This window comes from Anopheles coustani, chromosome 3 (assembly GCF_943734705.1).
Source record: "Anopheles coustani chromosome 3, idAnoCousDA_361_x.2, whole genome shotgun sequence".
Taxonomy (NCBI): Eukaryota; Metazoa; Arthropoda; class Insecta; order Diptera; family Culicidae; genus Anopheles; species Anopheles coustani.
In genome coordinates this window covers 54,194,713-54,209,793 of record NC_071288.1, presented here as the reverse complement: position 1 = coordinate 54,209,793, position 15,081 = coordinate 54,194,713, and the positions used below count along the sequence as shown (strand labels likewise).

The window sequence follows — 15,081 nt, the reverse complement described above, 5'->3', positions numbered from 1 at the left end:
CAGTCCATCAAAAGTCTGAGTAAGAGTTACAGGCCTCTTTGATTCCCCTGGTGGCGCCCTCTCTAGCCAAACGTTTCGATTAGCGTAACTTTTCGACGCGTTACGAGATCGGAACATTTCCACTCCAACGCCTGCAAATCGTTCGTCTTTGATCGTTGCGATCTGTGTGTCCGGGTGTATGTGTGTGTGTGTATGCTGAGTAGTACATCAACTCCGATGCTTTGCAACGTAATTGGATCCTTTCTTCGACCCTGGCCCGACCCGGCCCAGCAGATTCCGATCGGAATCGCGAGGATCAATCGAGCAGCGCAATGGTTTCAACTCACCCTAACCTCTCGACCGACACCGAAGCCTCGATACAGTTCGTCCACTGGTGGCGGTGGAAATCAAACGATGGGGAAACCGTACCCGAATTAGTTTTCCCTTTTTCACAGCACTCGGTGCCCTCCTACCCCTTGTTTTCAACTAACATTCTGCCGCAATGCCGTTTGCGCAATCGTTGTTCGGTCAAGAAACGGATTCTCACGATCGAGATCGAATCCGAGGAATGTTTTTCCTTTGGGCGTCCCCACGTCACGGGACTTACTGTTGCAAGTCCAAACATAAAACCCGCGATCTCGACCGGGCCGAAATTGGAAGGGCCAAACGGAATAAGCGGGCACGATCGGTACATTTTTCGGATTGTCAGACAGATTACCTGATCATCTCTCAAAGTGTAAGGATTTGGTCGGAGACAAAAAAGCTCCTAATTTAAATACGTCCTTCGGCCTTTACGAACGGACCAACTGAGAGGATACAGGGAAGCGTAAAAAGTACTGGAAACATGGAAGGAATTTTCGCCACGTTTTTCCCCGCTTGGAAACAATAATGTCGTCCATCCATGGGTTGTTATTAATTAGCGTGCGGTAAATACAGGGAAATGGGAAATCACACACAAACGACGAGAAGAATGCGACTCCATCTCGCACGGGAAAGGCATGCCGAAAAGTGCGGAGGGATGGGTGGGAAGTAGGAACGAAACAAAAAAAGAACAAGCTCTACAAATAGTTACCTGGAAGCAACCGCATCGGCATGGAAACTGACTGTCTTGAGCGCATCGGACGAAAGATGGACATTTTATTTACCCACCGATGAGCCGAATGAAGATGACAAAAAAAACGAAAACTCCCCATCTAAAACGGTCACCCGAACTTTGCAGCCCCGAAACTACCCTTTTCCGTTTCGTCGTCGCCGGTGCATAAGGGCGGCGGAGTGGGTCGCTCATTCGTTTGACCCTCGTTAAGCCGCGGACTAAATGGAAAAGAAAGACAAAAGCTAAAACACCGAAAACCATTCAGCAGCATTCCCGACCGGGGAGCGGGGGTGGTGGGGTCAACCATTTTTCTCAAAGTTTTTACGTTTGTCCTTCTTTCTTTGAGCTTCCCAAACGTTTGGCTCCACCGCGGTCGGTTTCACGCGGCGGATGGGCGGCCAAATGTTTGCCTCTCGACCTGTGTGTGAGTGTTTGCCAAAGATTGCCCCGCCTTCCCTGCTGCCTTCATGTTCTCCCGCTTCCCAGCGACAACAAGGCACTTCTTTGCTTTATGAAGCGGTTCGGTGTTAGATTTTGGCGTTTGGTGTTGAAGAAGTCGCAGCTTAACAGGGCGGGCGGAGTGAGGGGAGGGATTCCAAAGGGGAGCCTTAGGAAGCAACCGCAAAGACAAAACAAACAGAAGCTACCCAAACCGGACCCCCCCCCCCCCTCCACTGGCGTTTCATCTTCGAGAGCTGAAATCACAGCAAATATCCACGGCCTGAATCACGTTTGATTTCCTCGTCGCCTGCTTTTTTCCCACCAAGGATGACCGAGCGGAGCCTGCTCGAGACGATGAGTCGTTTCTTTCGGTTTCTTGGTTCCCTTTTCTTGGTGCTTTTCAAAACTTATTTTATTTGACAGTCTAACCAACTAAAACAGAATCAAATGATTGCCCCAAGCAACGCCACCGTAATCGTCGACGGGGTGGCCCAAGGTTCGTCGCTGAATCGAATCCGGCCGTTGAGTTGCTGGGGCAACATTTTTCATCGTGAATTCGTGAAAAGGTTCATTACTCACCGAGCGATCGATCTTATCCGCGAGGCCAATCGATCACATTTTCAAGTGGTTTGTCACCAGCACGCAGCGGGATGCTGGGTGAACAATGGCTTCCGGATGGCTATCGCCATCGCAGTTTCGCCGGGTTTCCATTAGCAATTCGATGAATCTCTGAAACAGTGTTAATTTATAAAAGTACAGTGTCAGTTTCGGTAAAAAAGTTTTAGGTCTTCCGGAGTTTCATAGGCTCAAATAATTTTACTCCAATAATTGGGGAATCTCCTCAAAGTTATGGGAGGTAATGCATAGTATAAAGGTAAAAACATTAATATTTGATGCATTTGAAAATAAATTAAACTTATGTGATTGTTTTTAAAACCGTACGATGTTTCCTTCTTTTGGTACTAAGCATACATTTTTGTTTCAATTGCTAACCGTGGAAAATACACAATTTTAGGGTTATATCAATGTCCGATAAATAGTTAGCCATATGATTACTTTCAGAAAATTAATAACATATTAATGTTTTTTAACATGTTTGACGTTTCAAAGAACTTGACCCAAGTTTGAACGTGCTTCAATAAATTTTTAATCAAACTAATCAATGCTCATGCGCAAGCACAAAAACAAAACAAACAAAAAGATAAAAGGTAAGGCATCCAGCTAGAAAATGTCCCGTAAAACGAACTACGAACGGACTGGGAGTGAAATCAAATGCTTTCCAACCAAGATCTGACCCAGCTACAGGAGCATTTCATGAAAATTCCCATTATTCTACATTAAACATAACGATGATGTTTAGCGCGACGACGGCATCGGTGCTAATTGTTAGACGCAACAAACCAATCAACCGAGTCCTTTCAGCCGCCGCTTTCTTCGGCGGGAACAAGCGAACCACTTAAAAGAATCGACCCGCACAGCAGCCGAAATGCCACACGACGGTCACACCCGCTCGGTGACCAACCGACACGTTACACCCGAGGACCACCCGAAAACCCGTGCTCGAAAAAGCAGGCTTCCCATTACGCTAAACGCGTGATCGTGCCTCATTACGCCAAGACGCGGCCATCGGCAGGCCGAAAGGAAAAACAAACACCACTTACCGGCCCAAAAGTGACCCCTCGGGATGGAAGGAGAGGTTTAGTGGGGGGTGAAAGGTGCACTCGAGAGGCGCATCACTTCGATTGCCGTCATCAGCCGCAACTTGATGCCGCAAAGATCTTTCCGGCATCGTGCCACCACTTGGCGACCATCAAGACATGCTGCGTGAAAACGACATTGTGGAAGTTGAAAGAAAGTCGGTCGGAAAAGCCGCCATCAGAAATGCAAAAACACACACACACTTATGCGCGCGCTGGGGAATTTTGGGGAGAAAAACGTGGGAGCAGGCAGATAAAAAACAGACATCTTGTCACATGCGCCACATTATCGTTCGGTTTCGCTAATAACTGAAGAGGCAATTCGCAGCTCGGACGTGAATAATTACCGTGGAAACGTGCCATTTAATTTCTGTGCGTTTGCAACCCACTGGTCGGCTCTTTTGCCGGTTATCAAATTCACTCACAACTCCCCGGTACCCCGTTCCCTTCCCCCGACCACCGATTTATGAAAAGTTATCAATTCGAAAAATGTCTACAATTTCTCCCTCTTTCTTTGCTCTTTTGCAGATGCCGCCCCGGATGGCGTGGTCCGCTGTGCAACGAGTGCATGGTGTACCCGGGCTGCCGACACGGCTACTGCAACGGAAGTGCATGGCAGTGCATCTGTGATACCAACTGGGGTGGAATCCTCTGCGATCAAGGTAGGTACCGTAAGGGAACCGTTTTGCAGCGAAAGGCAGAAGTTCAAACGGCCACATCCGGATTCCCCGTTTCCGGTTTTTATTGCGCTAGAGTGTATTTAGCGCGCAATGTCCGTTAAATGTGCTGCTTTCCGATCGAACGCGCTTCGTGACGGTGCGATCGTGCTCACAACACCTCAGCCCTCCATTAGTATCCTTTCCTCTTCTCCCCCTCGCCACCGTTGGAACGGTGCTTGACCGGCTCACCCGCACCCTTGCTCGGGGGCACAAGGGCGGACCTTAGGCTCGGCCAAAATGTACGGTGTACTCGATTTCCACCAGTCCCTAATGCGAGCTCGTTCGGATGAAAAATGAAATCGATTTCGATCTACTTCGGCCCCGGGTCCATTTTACCGACCGGGACCTGCGGTGCAAGATTCGTAATTAAATACCGATCATTTCTGGGGTAATTACCGCCCGGTGGTCGGCCAGGCCCAATACCTCCAAACACACCTCACCCGGCATGTGTGGCAAGCAAACCGTGTAAGAGAAAGCCCCCCTCCACTCTCAAAGTCTTCCGCTTCATTTACCCTTCCCGTGCTCCTTATGGGGAAATCGAAATCTTTTAAAGCATTTTCGAAGGCAAAAAACTGCATCCAAAAACCGAAACAAAAAAAGCCAAACCCAACCGAACCATCGTGCAATTGGAAGAAAACACATTAAACATCGAAGCTTACCGTCGGGTCCATATCGGAAGACGCACGACGCCCTGCATTGCTTTTAATTAATCGATTAATAATAAACTTCCTCCCCACGTCGAGCTCGGATAAGCTGCTCATATGCGTTTCGTGTGCGTTGTGTGCGAGCGTCCAAAATCCCACGGCACCCAACCTGCAATGCATTACCCCGATAAAGAAACACAGACGCACGCCAGCACACATGTGGTGGAAAAACTAAAAGAAAAAAGGTACAAGTCGATAAGTTTGCCCAAAACACGCCGGAGGAGAATGGAACACCGCGAAAAAACCTAATTAAGTTGAAATTTAATTTTTTATTGTTTAATCTTATCGCTTACGATATGGTATTGGTTAAATTGGAAGCATTTTTTTAATGATGTTTCTCTTTCGTTTTGAGAGAAAATTGGTCTACACGTAAAAGTGAACGAAGCGAGCCGAAACGAACGAACGAACGTGCTTCCTGAAGGGCCAATCTCATTTGGCAACCTTTGACAACATTGAGCAGCAATCGAATGGGTTTGGTTGTAGATTGATAGCAGCGCTCTGTTTCCATCGTGTATAAGGTATAAGTTTTCCGTACAAAACATACAGTAACAAAGTGGAGGACCAAAACAAACCCTCTACCAAACAAACATCAACTCAATTCGGATGCAATTTTTATGCGATGCGCTCCCTCCTTGGAAAGCTACCGACGGTGACGGACGAGCCCAAAGTACCCTAAACAGGATATTATGGGTCATCGATTTAACCGCGAAGGGATCGCAACACCGCCGTCGACGTCGTCGTTGGTGTTCTGAAATTTAATAGCGAGGGCAATCGAGGAATCGAATCCAATTCGAGACACTCCATTTCCACCCGACGTGACGATATTCGGTGACTTCGGCGGGCGGGAAAAAGGGTGCCGCTGGCCGTCCGGAAAGTCGCGACCACAAATGTGTGGTGTGTTGCGAGTAGGCCAATGGAAAGGATAGACCGTTTTCCTTGGGTGGGATGAGTTTTCGGTTGACAAACCCCCATAAATCAAGCCGTTTGGTGTTACTTTTTTGTTTGCCCTTTACGCAGACACAACAGAGGGGTAGGAAATGGACGGGGAGGGAAATAAATGTGAACCCGATGTGAAACTTAAAAGGGGGAAATTTATACCCTCTCCATTGCCTTTGGCCAAAACGCACCCCTAGGCCCTTCCTTTGGCGCCCTGATATCGGTTACCTTCGTTCGGGTATTTTATTGTATTGTTCCTTTTTAAAAAACAAATCCCTCGGGAAGGAAATGGAAAACTGTAACGCGGAAGTATACTTTATTGCGGGTAGGAAACAGTAGCTGGCCAACCGTTGATTGTCAAATCGATCAATCAGCGAACGGAAGGAAGCACCGTCTAGAGTCACCAACTCTGTCTACCGCCGAGGGTTAGCTAGGGTGAGGGATTCGTCATAACATTTCCGACAGCTGGAATGGTTCTGTCTGGCAGCGCACCCTCACTCCAGATGAGTGTAATTGCAATCAATTACATCCCTATTCACGAGCCGGCTCATAATTGCTCGAACGATTAACATATGCAGCGGGCTACACCGGAACACCCTTTACACCTTCTGCTGATCTAGCGCGCGCGTGCCTTGTGTAGTGTTGATTTGGTCTCGCGAATCAAAGGGAAAACACACTTGCACACTTGTGATGGCACCTCAAGTGCACCAGCGGGTTACGAAACACGCACTTTTTCGAGTGCTTTCTCGCTGGCACGCACTTGTTAAAAAAACATCACCAGCGCGGACACACCGAGGAGAACGCTCCAACAAGTGTCCGAAACGATTTGGAACAACTGTTACCTACTAACTGCATCTGTTTAATGTATGCTCGCTAAGCAATGGAAAAGGAGGTGGAACAGATGATTCAAAATGCAGAAGTTGCAAGCACACGTCTAAATATGAATCAACAATCTTCTATGTTATATTAATACGTACCATTTTAATTAGTTTCGAAACTTGCGCAACATGCATGCTGGCAAATCTATTAGACATATTATGTTTAACGTTAGTCCATACTATTTATTTCAAAAATTATTAAAATTTGAATTTTCTTCGCACTATATAAATGCAATTTTAAATAAAATTTCGACCAAGACGTGAAGTTTAGAAGTTTATCTTTACGTTGTATGAATTTGGCATGAGCGTTTTTACTATTGAGCAACAATTCAAATGATTTAATGGCAATAATAAATACCCCAGTTGATTAAAATTATAATTAAAAAGAAAATGGTCTATTGCTGAAGAAAGCAATATTTGAAGATAACGTCTTTGTCAATCATAATAGTTAACAGATTTTTTCAATCCACATCTTTCCTCATTTATTACAATAGTTCATAAAACACGTAGTTTCCATATTTGACACAATATTTGCGTATTTTTCTCTCTTTTTTCTCAGATCTCAACTACTGTGGCACGCACGAACCGTGCATGCACGGCGGAACGTGTGAAAATACGGCCCCGGACCAGTACCGGTGCACGTGCGCGGAAGGGCTGTCGGGGAAGCGGTGCGAGATCGTCGAGCATCCCTGTGCGCCGCAGCCGTGCAAAAATGGCGGAACCTGCGCCCTCACCGGAAGCGAAAAGTCACCCAGCGTTCCCAGCTCGACCGTGGCCTCGATCGTCGTTCGCGGGATGCGCGGCATGAGCTCGATGGGAAAACCTTTCGGGCGGGGTGGTGGTGGTGCACCGGGCGCTGGTGGTGGACCATCGGGATCCGCCAGCTCCGGCGATGACTCCAAGGAGCAGTCGGGGAAAAGCGGCGGCTCATCGACGAGCTCGTCGGCTTCCGGGTCCTCCAACGGTCCGCAGCCGATGAAAGATTTCGTCTGTACGTGCGCTCCCGGATGGACCGGACCGACCTGCGAGATAAGTAAGTTTCATGTTCGTCCCTTCGCCATGTTCTCCGTTTCCGTCCCACCAATCTTCAAAGAAGGAAAAAGGAATCGTTGCGCCTTTCGTAGTGTTTCATTTCAATTTCAAATTTCGACCATTAATCACACAACTGACAAATTTGAAGACTCCAACTTTTCGACATTGTGCTTATCTCCTCGCCCCGTCGACGTAACAGTGCGCCTATTCCGCGCTTGCTTTTGGATTTTGCTTTTATGTTTTCGTGGCGTTGCTGGTGTTTCTCGCGACCGGACTGATTGCGCCATCGCCGGTCGAATCCTAGGCACAACAGAAAATGTAATGCCACAGTGTGGACAAACCATGACGAGCAGTCGGAGCTCGGTGGCTTCTTCATAGCCATTTGCTTACCCCTAAACATCGCCCATTCCTTGAATCAAGGCTAGACGCCGTTTGCCCACGTTAGTTCTACGACCAAGTTGAAAAGAATTCTACCCCAGGTGAATGAAGTTGGGAACAGGTAAAACCTAACTGTACGCTAATTATTCTAAATTATTGTATTCATTTTTTGTTGATCCATGACCAACTTCATCCGGAGTTTCTAGTTGTTCTAAAAAATCGAAAGAGACCTCTCCCGTGCATCCCTTTGTCAAAACATCTTCACTGCCCGCGTGCGTTTGATTATTATTTAAACATTAAAGACTTCCTCTGGAAGGAGAACGGAAAATCCGTTCGACACACACCGTCCCCGAAAAGGGTACGTTTCTCTAGGTCTGTTTTTTTATTAACGGGAATGCGGTGCCTCTAGTCGCGGCATCGATCACCAAAACATGGGATTTATTAGCAATTTCACGCACTCGGAACCATGGCGAACTGCCGAAATCGAATTGCACGGTGTTGGGCAATTACGAACTTTCTTCGGGAAAATATATTTCCAGTCCAATGTTTGATACAAATGCTGTTGTTTTGATCTCAAAGCAAACATGAGAGAGGAGTAGTGATTGAAAAATTTGAATTATTCATCGTGCGGAAAAATCAAACCCGATTCAGTCAAGTAAAAATTCAAAACAAAATCTATTTTCTTTTAACCTCATAAAATTCAACACTTTCATCGACGTAAGGTTTGCTGAAAACCGCACGCGGATTTAAACTGCTCGCATTTCCATATTTCCAAGAAACGACCGCAAACCGCTTGAAGACTTCATTCCAGAGCATTAAATTTATTATTTATCGCTCACTCATCGGGCGTCCGGGTCATTCTGGGGTTTCCATTTGGGCCATATTTCATTCCTCCACGCCAAGCGCCAACCACAACTGGCACAAATGTGACGATAGATCCTCATCATCACCGACGGGTTGGAAAAGGAAGTTTTGACAAATTTAAAAACCAATAACATTAGTTAGCGAAATGATGAATACACGGGTGAGAGAAATGAGGCGAAGCAACAAAAAAAAACGGGACGCAACCCCAACACGCCAAAAACCGCCGCCGAAACACACCGTTTGCATAATATATCAATCATAACGCGGCCCAGGGGGGAAAGAGGCCCCAGTGAAGCACCGCGGGTGCTCCAAATAAAACGAATTATAATAATTTTATTAATGCAGAACCAGCGCAGCGATGGGTGATGTTCGCGGAATTCGTGACCGTCTCAAACGACAAAACGCGTGATCGTTTAGTGGTAGCCCGATCGTCGCCGTCGTCATCGTCTTTGCCAGGTGATCAATTATGACGATAATTGTGCTCGCTTTGGCGGCGAGCTGGCTGGCTGTGAATCCGTGTGGATGGTGTGGTCACTTGTAGTGTTTTTATTTGACCAAGTCATTTATTTACATTTTCTTACCCGGGCTGATGTCCTTCACGATTTTTCACACGCCTTCGCCACAGACCTTGATACGATCCGAACCTTTCCATCCGTGTCGCACACGAGGTGAAGAAAATAAATCTTCACTGGCCGCACATCGCGCCCGGTCCCTAATCACTGTACAAATAGCATAACAACTCCGCAGAATGCACCGCCAACGGGCAAACCAACCCCACAGATGGATTGTTTCGCACAGGCGGTTGCACTGGTAGCGACTTTGAATACCGATCGCTTGCCATTGAATTGCCCATCTGCGCGTTTTCCCGAGCGACCCAAACCCTCGGGATGGGGCGGCTACATACTTTTCTTCCTCGACAAGGACCGGGGACACATCACACCGGAGCTAGGCTAACGATCACCAAGCGGTACGATCCCGCAATCCCAGCGGGCAATTTTTACGCTTCGATCGGTCGCTTCCTCCTCCATTGCTTCCTGCTTTTTGCTTCCAAATTAAGCCAATCGATGGCCTCGTCCTCCGGCCTCGCCCACTTTTCCCCCTCAGGACGAACTCCTGCTAGCGAGAACGTGTGTATTTATTCCCCATTGAATTGTAAATATTTTTTAATTTGAATAAATGACTGCTGCAAGTTTGTTTCCTCTTCCACTCTCGGCGGTCGGATCCCGACGCTTCGTGGCTTCCGTGGACGTGTTTTAGGTCCACGCTTGTTGCCCGCCACCAACGATGCGCCAAAGAACGGCCTGCCTGCTCGAACAGCGTCAAACAACCCATTACTGCCTTCCCGCGCACGTTGAGATGCCCCGTCCCGGGTAACGAGATGCCAACGACAAACGGGCCCATCGCGGCGGCGCTGATTTTCAAGAAAATAAATTGTAATTTTCCTTTGCGCCGGCTCCACCGGGGCCGTGTCCCCAGGTGTATTTATGCTGATTGAATCAATCTCGTTACCAAACAACCGCAAAGACCAATTGCTCGGTGGAAACGGTGGTGACACCCGTCGGCGACCGGAGGGTGAAGCAGGGAAACATGCATCGTGATCAGGGTGCTACCCCCGAGAGCGGCTCCTTTTCCTTTTTTCCCCTATTGATTCCTAGCACTTGCGGTTCGTAGCGTTCTTTCTTGGGGAGCTGGTGGAGACGGAATCCCATCTTTGCATCTCGTTTGCATTCTAGCACATCAGCGGCGATTTGTAGCAGAAGAACTCACCGGTCGGTATGTGCTCACCGTAGCATCAGCATGGGCCGCGTGGGTTTTTCTTCTATAGAAATACAAGGTTCCCTCTCAAACCAAAAGGGTAAAACGGATGGGTATACCGCACACTACCTTTCTTCACTGGAAGGTGACTGACGGGCCTTTTTTTTGTTTCGCTACGAAGGCAAAGATGGCAGACTGACAAGCGGGCGGAAAAGGCCGTCAAACCGTACGAGCGCCCAATTAATCATCCATCAAAAACCCGCACCGAGAGCTCCAATCAAATTCATGCACGTTGTGGAATCGGAGTTATACACGATTTGTTTTAGTATTAGTATTTCTCCTGAACCGAATTCCTTCCAAATCAAAGCCAAAACAAAGCAACGCCACTTGACATCTGACATCCGGACGCCATTTGCTTTCGTTAGAGCAGCAGGAGGCGGTGCGTCTCCGATGTTCTTTCACCGCTATTTCTGACAGTTGAAAAAGCTAAAACAAACACCCAGATAGGGGGTTTCCGCTGTTCCCTGCAGTCCGGCAACCAAATCGTGCCAAATATCGTACGTGACTCCAGTGGGCCACAGGAGTTCAGCTGTACTAATTACCACATCACACGGTCACAGGACAGCGCAGATTGCGGTCAACTTCCTGCTTGCATGACTATGGAGGTTAGGGATCCATCATGGTCCGCAATCGTTGCCGCTCCATCATGCCTCCGACCCGCTCGAACACATCAACCCCAAAACGTCATAACAACGTCCAAGACCGCATGGGTTGACGGGTGGCTTCCTGCCCATGGGAATGTACCTTTACCTACTTTGCTCGATCGTCGAACTGATAACAGCGACGATAGCGTGCCTGTATCGTCCTGCTCGATCGATCATCGTTGGCCACTCGGACCCTCTCGGAGTTGGATGGAAGCCAAACTGATTGCTCTTGTTCCTACCTTAATTTGCTCCTTTGGCGTCATAGGCGTACGTTCATTAGTGGTTGCATTCAAACGCCGCAAAGTGAACCCGGGAAGAGCGGAATGTTCAAGCATTCTCCTTTCTTCTATCGTGAATTTTAATGTAACCCCTTTTCACTACCCTTGCCGATAGTAATTGTTTTATTTACCGTTTTCCCCATTTCTTCCAGACATCGATGAATGTGCGGATGCACCGTGCCAAAACGGTGGCACTTGTATCGATCTGATTGGCAAGTTTCGCTGCGAATGCCCACCGCAGTGGACGGGAGACACCTGTCAAAACGGTGAGTAAACATTCCAACTCTCTTCCCGTCTACTATCAAACGGGACACGTTCGTCCCAGGAGGCGTCATGCTAATGTCCTAACCGCATCGTGTTTCTTCCTCCATTGCAGACGTCGACGAGTGCGACACGAACGTCGCGTCCGGGCTCGGGCCGTGCATTAATGCCGAATCATGCCGCAACCTGCCCGGATCGTTCCAGTGCACCTGCCAGGACGGCTGGGGTGGACCGACGTGCGCGACGAATCTGAACGACTGCATCGACAAGTGCCAGAATGGCGCCACCTGCATCGACCTGGTCAACAACTATTACTGCAACTGCGCCGTCGGATACACCGGTAAGTTGCCCGCCCGAGCGTGATGATCCGGATGCGTTCGGCTAATACAACAATTTGTCTCCCTCATCGAGCGCTCCCGATCGATGATTGACGATGCGCGATCGAGCTGGGTAAACATAAACTACAAATTCACACAAACGTACACGGGGAGCCCTCCTTAGGTAGCACAGCTTGAAGTGGGATAATTCATCAATCACCGGACATGAGTCCGAGGCGGGCGGGAGTTTGAACCTACAGCGAAAGCATTCCTCCACGTCCAGTACCGCACGCAATCGGATGCGTCCGATCGATCGGCGTTAGTTTTAATTACCCCAAACCCAAATATATTGCGGGAAATTCGTGCCCAAAACCCCCGCTCGGCAACACTCACGCTCCAGTTAGGCTGGCCAATGTACCTTGCGCTTGTCTGCCGTGTCTTTCAATTAATCAAACCGCCCGGCCAACGAATACCGGCGGCATGATCCGGGCCCGTTGATTGGAGCACCGCTGTGCGGACACGACTCGTGGCCCAGTCGGCGGTAGCATCGGCGGCGGCGGCAGCCGAGTTTTCCCGCCGGGTCAATCGAGCGCGCCCGCTCCCGCTGTCAATTAGAATCGTAATTGTTACGGTTCGGTGCCGGTGGCTGTCAAAATTGAAAACACTGCGGGCTGTCAAACACGGCCTGCTCGGCGATCCGGGGGAGGAAAGACCGAGGATCACAGCAGGTAGCACCGTGGACCGCTGACCGTTCGGTTTGGTTAAATTGGAGCGGGAAATCGCGTCGGGGTTTTCCCGCAAGTGCTTTCCGACCGGGAGGGGGTCAGTCCCCAAACATTGAGTCAGTCACGATAATGTCTCACTAATGATAATTTCATTCAACCGTGCACCCAAATACCTCCTAATCCTTCCATCCCAGCGGCGATCGTTGCCGACATCCGGCGTAATGAACGAGCTTTCTTGTTTACTTTCATCTTCCTGCCTTCCGCCTCCTTCCCACCTCGACGATGGACGACAAATGTTGTTCGTTTAAATGCAGTTAAAGCAATAATGCTTCCAATTTCTCATAAAAATGTGAAGACAAATTAACAACCATTCCGATTACGGCCCCGGTTTGCTAAGGAGGGCCCTTAGGGCGCTGGAAAAAGATCGGACTAAAACCCTCCGACTCCGACTCGGAGGCGAGCAAACAAAACTCGACGAAAAAAGAGATGAGAACAAAACATGACCACAGCAAAAGAAAACAAGAAACCAGAGCCGCGTTGAGCGCGAAAAGATATTAATAAAACTCTGCGCCTCCGGTATGCCGAGGGTCGCCCCACCGCCGTTGTTGTATTCAAATTCGCCACAAACGACGGACTTCGGCCCCCCCCCCCCCGGCCGAAGACGACGGCGTCTCGCAATGGACGATGATAATAATCATATTCCAGTAGCGTGGCTTTTTATATTTTTGATTAATCTTGAGCTTTTTAAAATATCATCTATTACGCGTTCGGATGAACCAACGTTCCGCCCGGCCCTGTGGGAAGTGTGGAAGGGTGTTTATTGTTGGGAAAGAAGATCGATGAAGACGGGTAGCAGCACGCGGGCACCGCGAGCAAACCGCTGGGAGCTGGGATTCCACCGCAGAGGACGGAAGGGAGGAAACAAAATACCTTCGAAGCTGGACAAAACGCAAAGGTCGTGGCTGGGCAAGGTCTTAGGCCCATGAAATATGTTCATTACGTACAAGAATGTCCCATTCTTTGGCTTCGAAAGCGCCTTAGCCAGTCGTTGCTTTCTTTCGCCCGTTTCTTCCCCCGTGGGTAAATGTGCTTCCATTTCTCTGGCTTATGGGCCAGATTTATCCAATAGGAATAATCATTGGCGTGCGTTAAAATCGCTCTAATGGCGGGGATAAGGTTTCAACAATGTTAAACTCTGTGTTTACATCGATTTTTATTTCTCTTCTCCTTTTCTCCCCAACCCAGGCCGTAACTGCGGAACCGATATCAACGAGTGTGCCAACTATCCCTGCCGCAACGGTGGCGAATGCGTCGATCAAATCGGCAACTTCAAGTGCATCTGCCCGCTCGGCTTTTCCGGAACGCTATGCGAGGTAAGTTAATTATCTTTCGTCGTCCATGTACCATCAACGATCGGATTAGCGAGAAAGAATTCGAACATTATTACGGTATAACTCGACATTTGACGGGTTCGTCATAACGCCGGCATTGAAGTCTTTCGTTGAGAGTATGTTTATTTATCGTCGAGAACCGTGACTAACGGTTTAAAAACTGTGTCATTATTTAGGTACGGTATGGCTATTTATTGAACTTCGGCTACAAGGGAGCTTTTCTTCTCTTTTTTGAGGATAGTGTCACTGTCCAAGTCCAATAACGTTAGGTTAATTGGGCTCATCGCCTACGTTCGAGCATCACAAACCCTTGTTCAAGCTACTCACCATAGCAACACATGATCATCTCGAAACGGAATGTCACCCACCGGGCCGAGGCGCGCAATAAAAGAGGGCTACAACATTTTATCGACTCTTCGCGCGTTGGAATGCGAATGCGACCTGCGGGACACAGAGTGTTCAATGAAAGGAGAGGAAAACGACACGAAATACATGTTTCCTCGCACATTGTCACGCACGTGTGACGAATGACACCCACCCACTTACCACCGTCACAACGGACTCGAAAACGTGCGTCGAATGCCCTGATCCGACGGAGATCGGGAGATCGGGGCGGTCTTTAGCATAATAATACTTCCGATAATTATGTGAAGCTTTAAGCGAGCTGAGCCGTCGAACGGACCCCGACTTTACGCACAAAAGACGTCTGCAAAGCAAACGCTAAATGCTGCACGCTGCAACACTCGCTGCAGAGCAACAAAACCCTGCCGATAACAAATGCGACCCGCCAGGAAAGGCTTTTGTTCGGTCTGCGGTTGACGGATTGACCACCGACACTCCGGTTGACGTTCGGGAAGGGTTTCCCCTTTTTTTTCTGTGACGACATCTCGCGAACAACATGTCAACAGCAACGCCAACATGCGTGATCG

General features: G+C 48.6%; 1 protein-coding gene across 1 annotated transcript in view; it reads left to right on the top strand.

Moving 5' to 3' along the window:
- The window catches only part of LOC131259819 (protein serrate), a 108,663-nt gene that overhangs the window by 73,221 nt on the left and 20,361 nt on the right, over nucleotides 1-15,081 (top strand). The window contains exons 8-12 of the mRNA XM_058261411.1: nucleotides 3,739-3,872; nucleotides 7,007-7,480; nucleotides 11,611-11,724; nucleotides 11,835-12,059; nucleotides 14,007-14,134. Coding sequence (XP_058117394.1) covers nucleotides 3,739-3,872; nucleotides 7,007-7,480; nucleotides 11,611-11,724; nucleotides 11,835-12,059; nucleotides 14,007-14,134 — 1,075 coding nt within the window. The remainder of the gene's footprint in view (nucleotides 1-3,738; nucleotides 3,873-7,006; nucleotides 7,481-11,610; nucleotides 11,725-11,834; nucleotides 12,060-14,006; nucleotides 14,135-15,081) is intronic.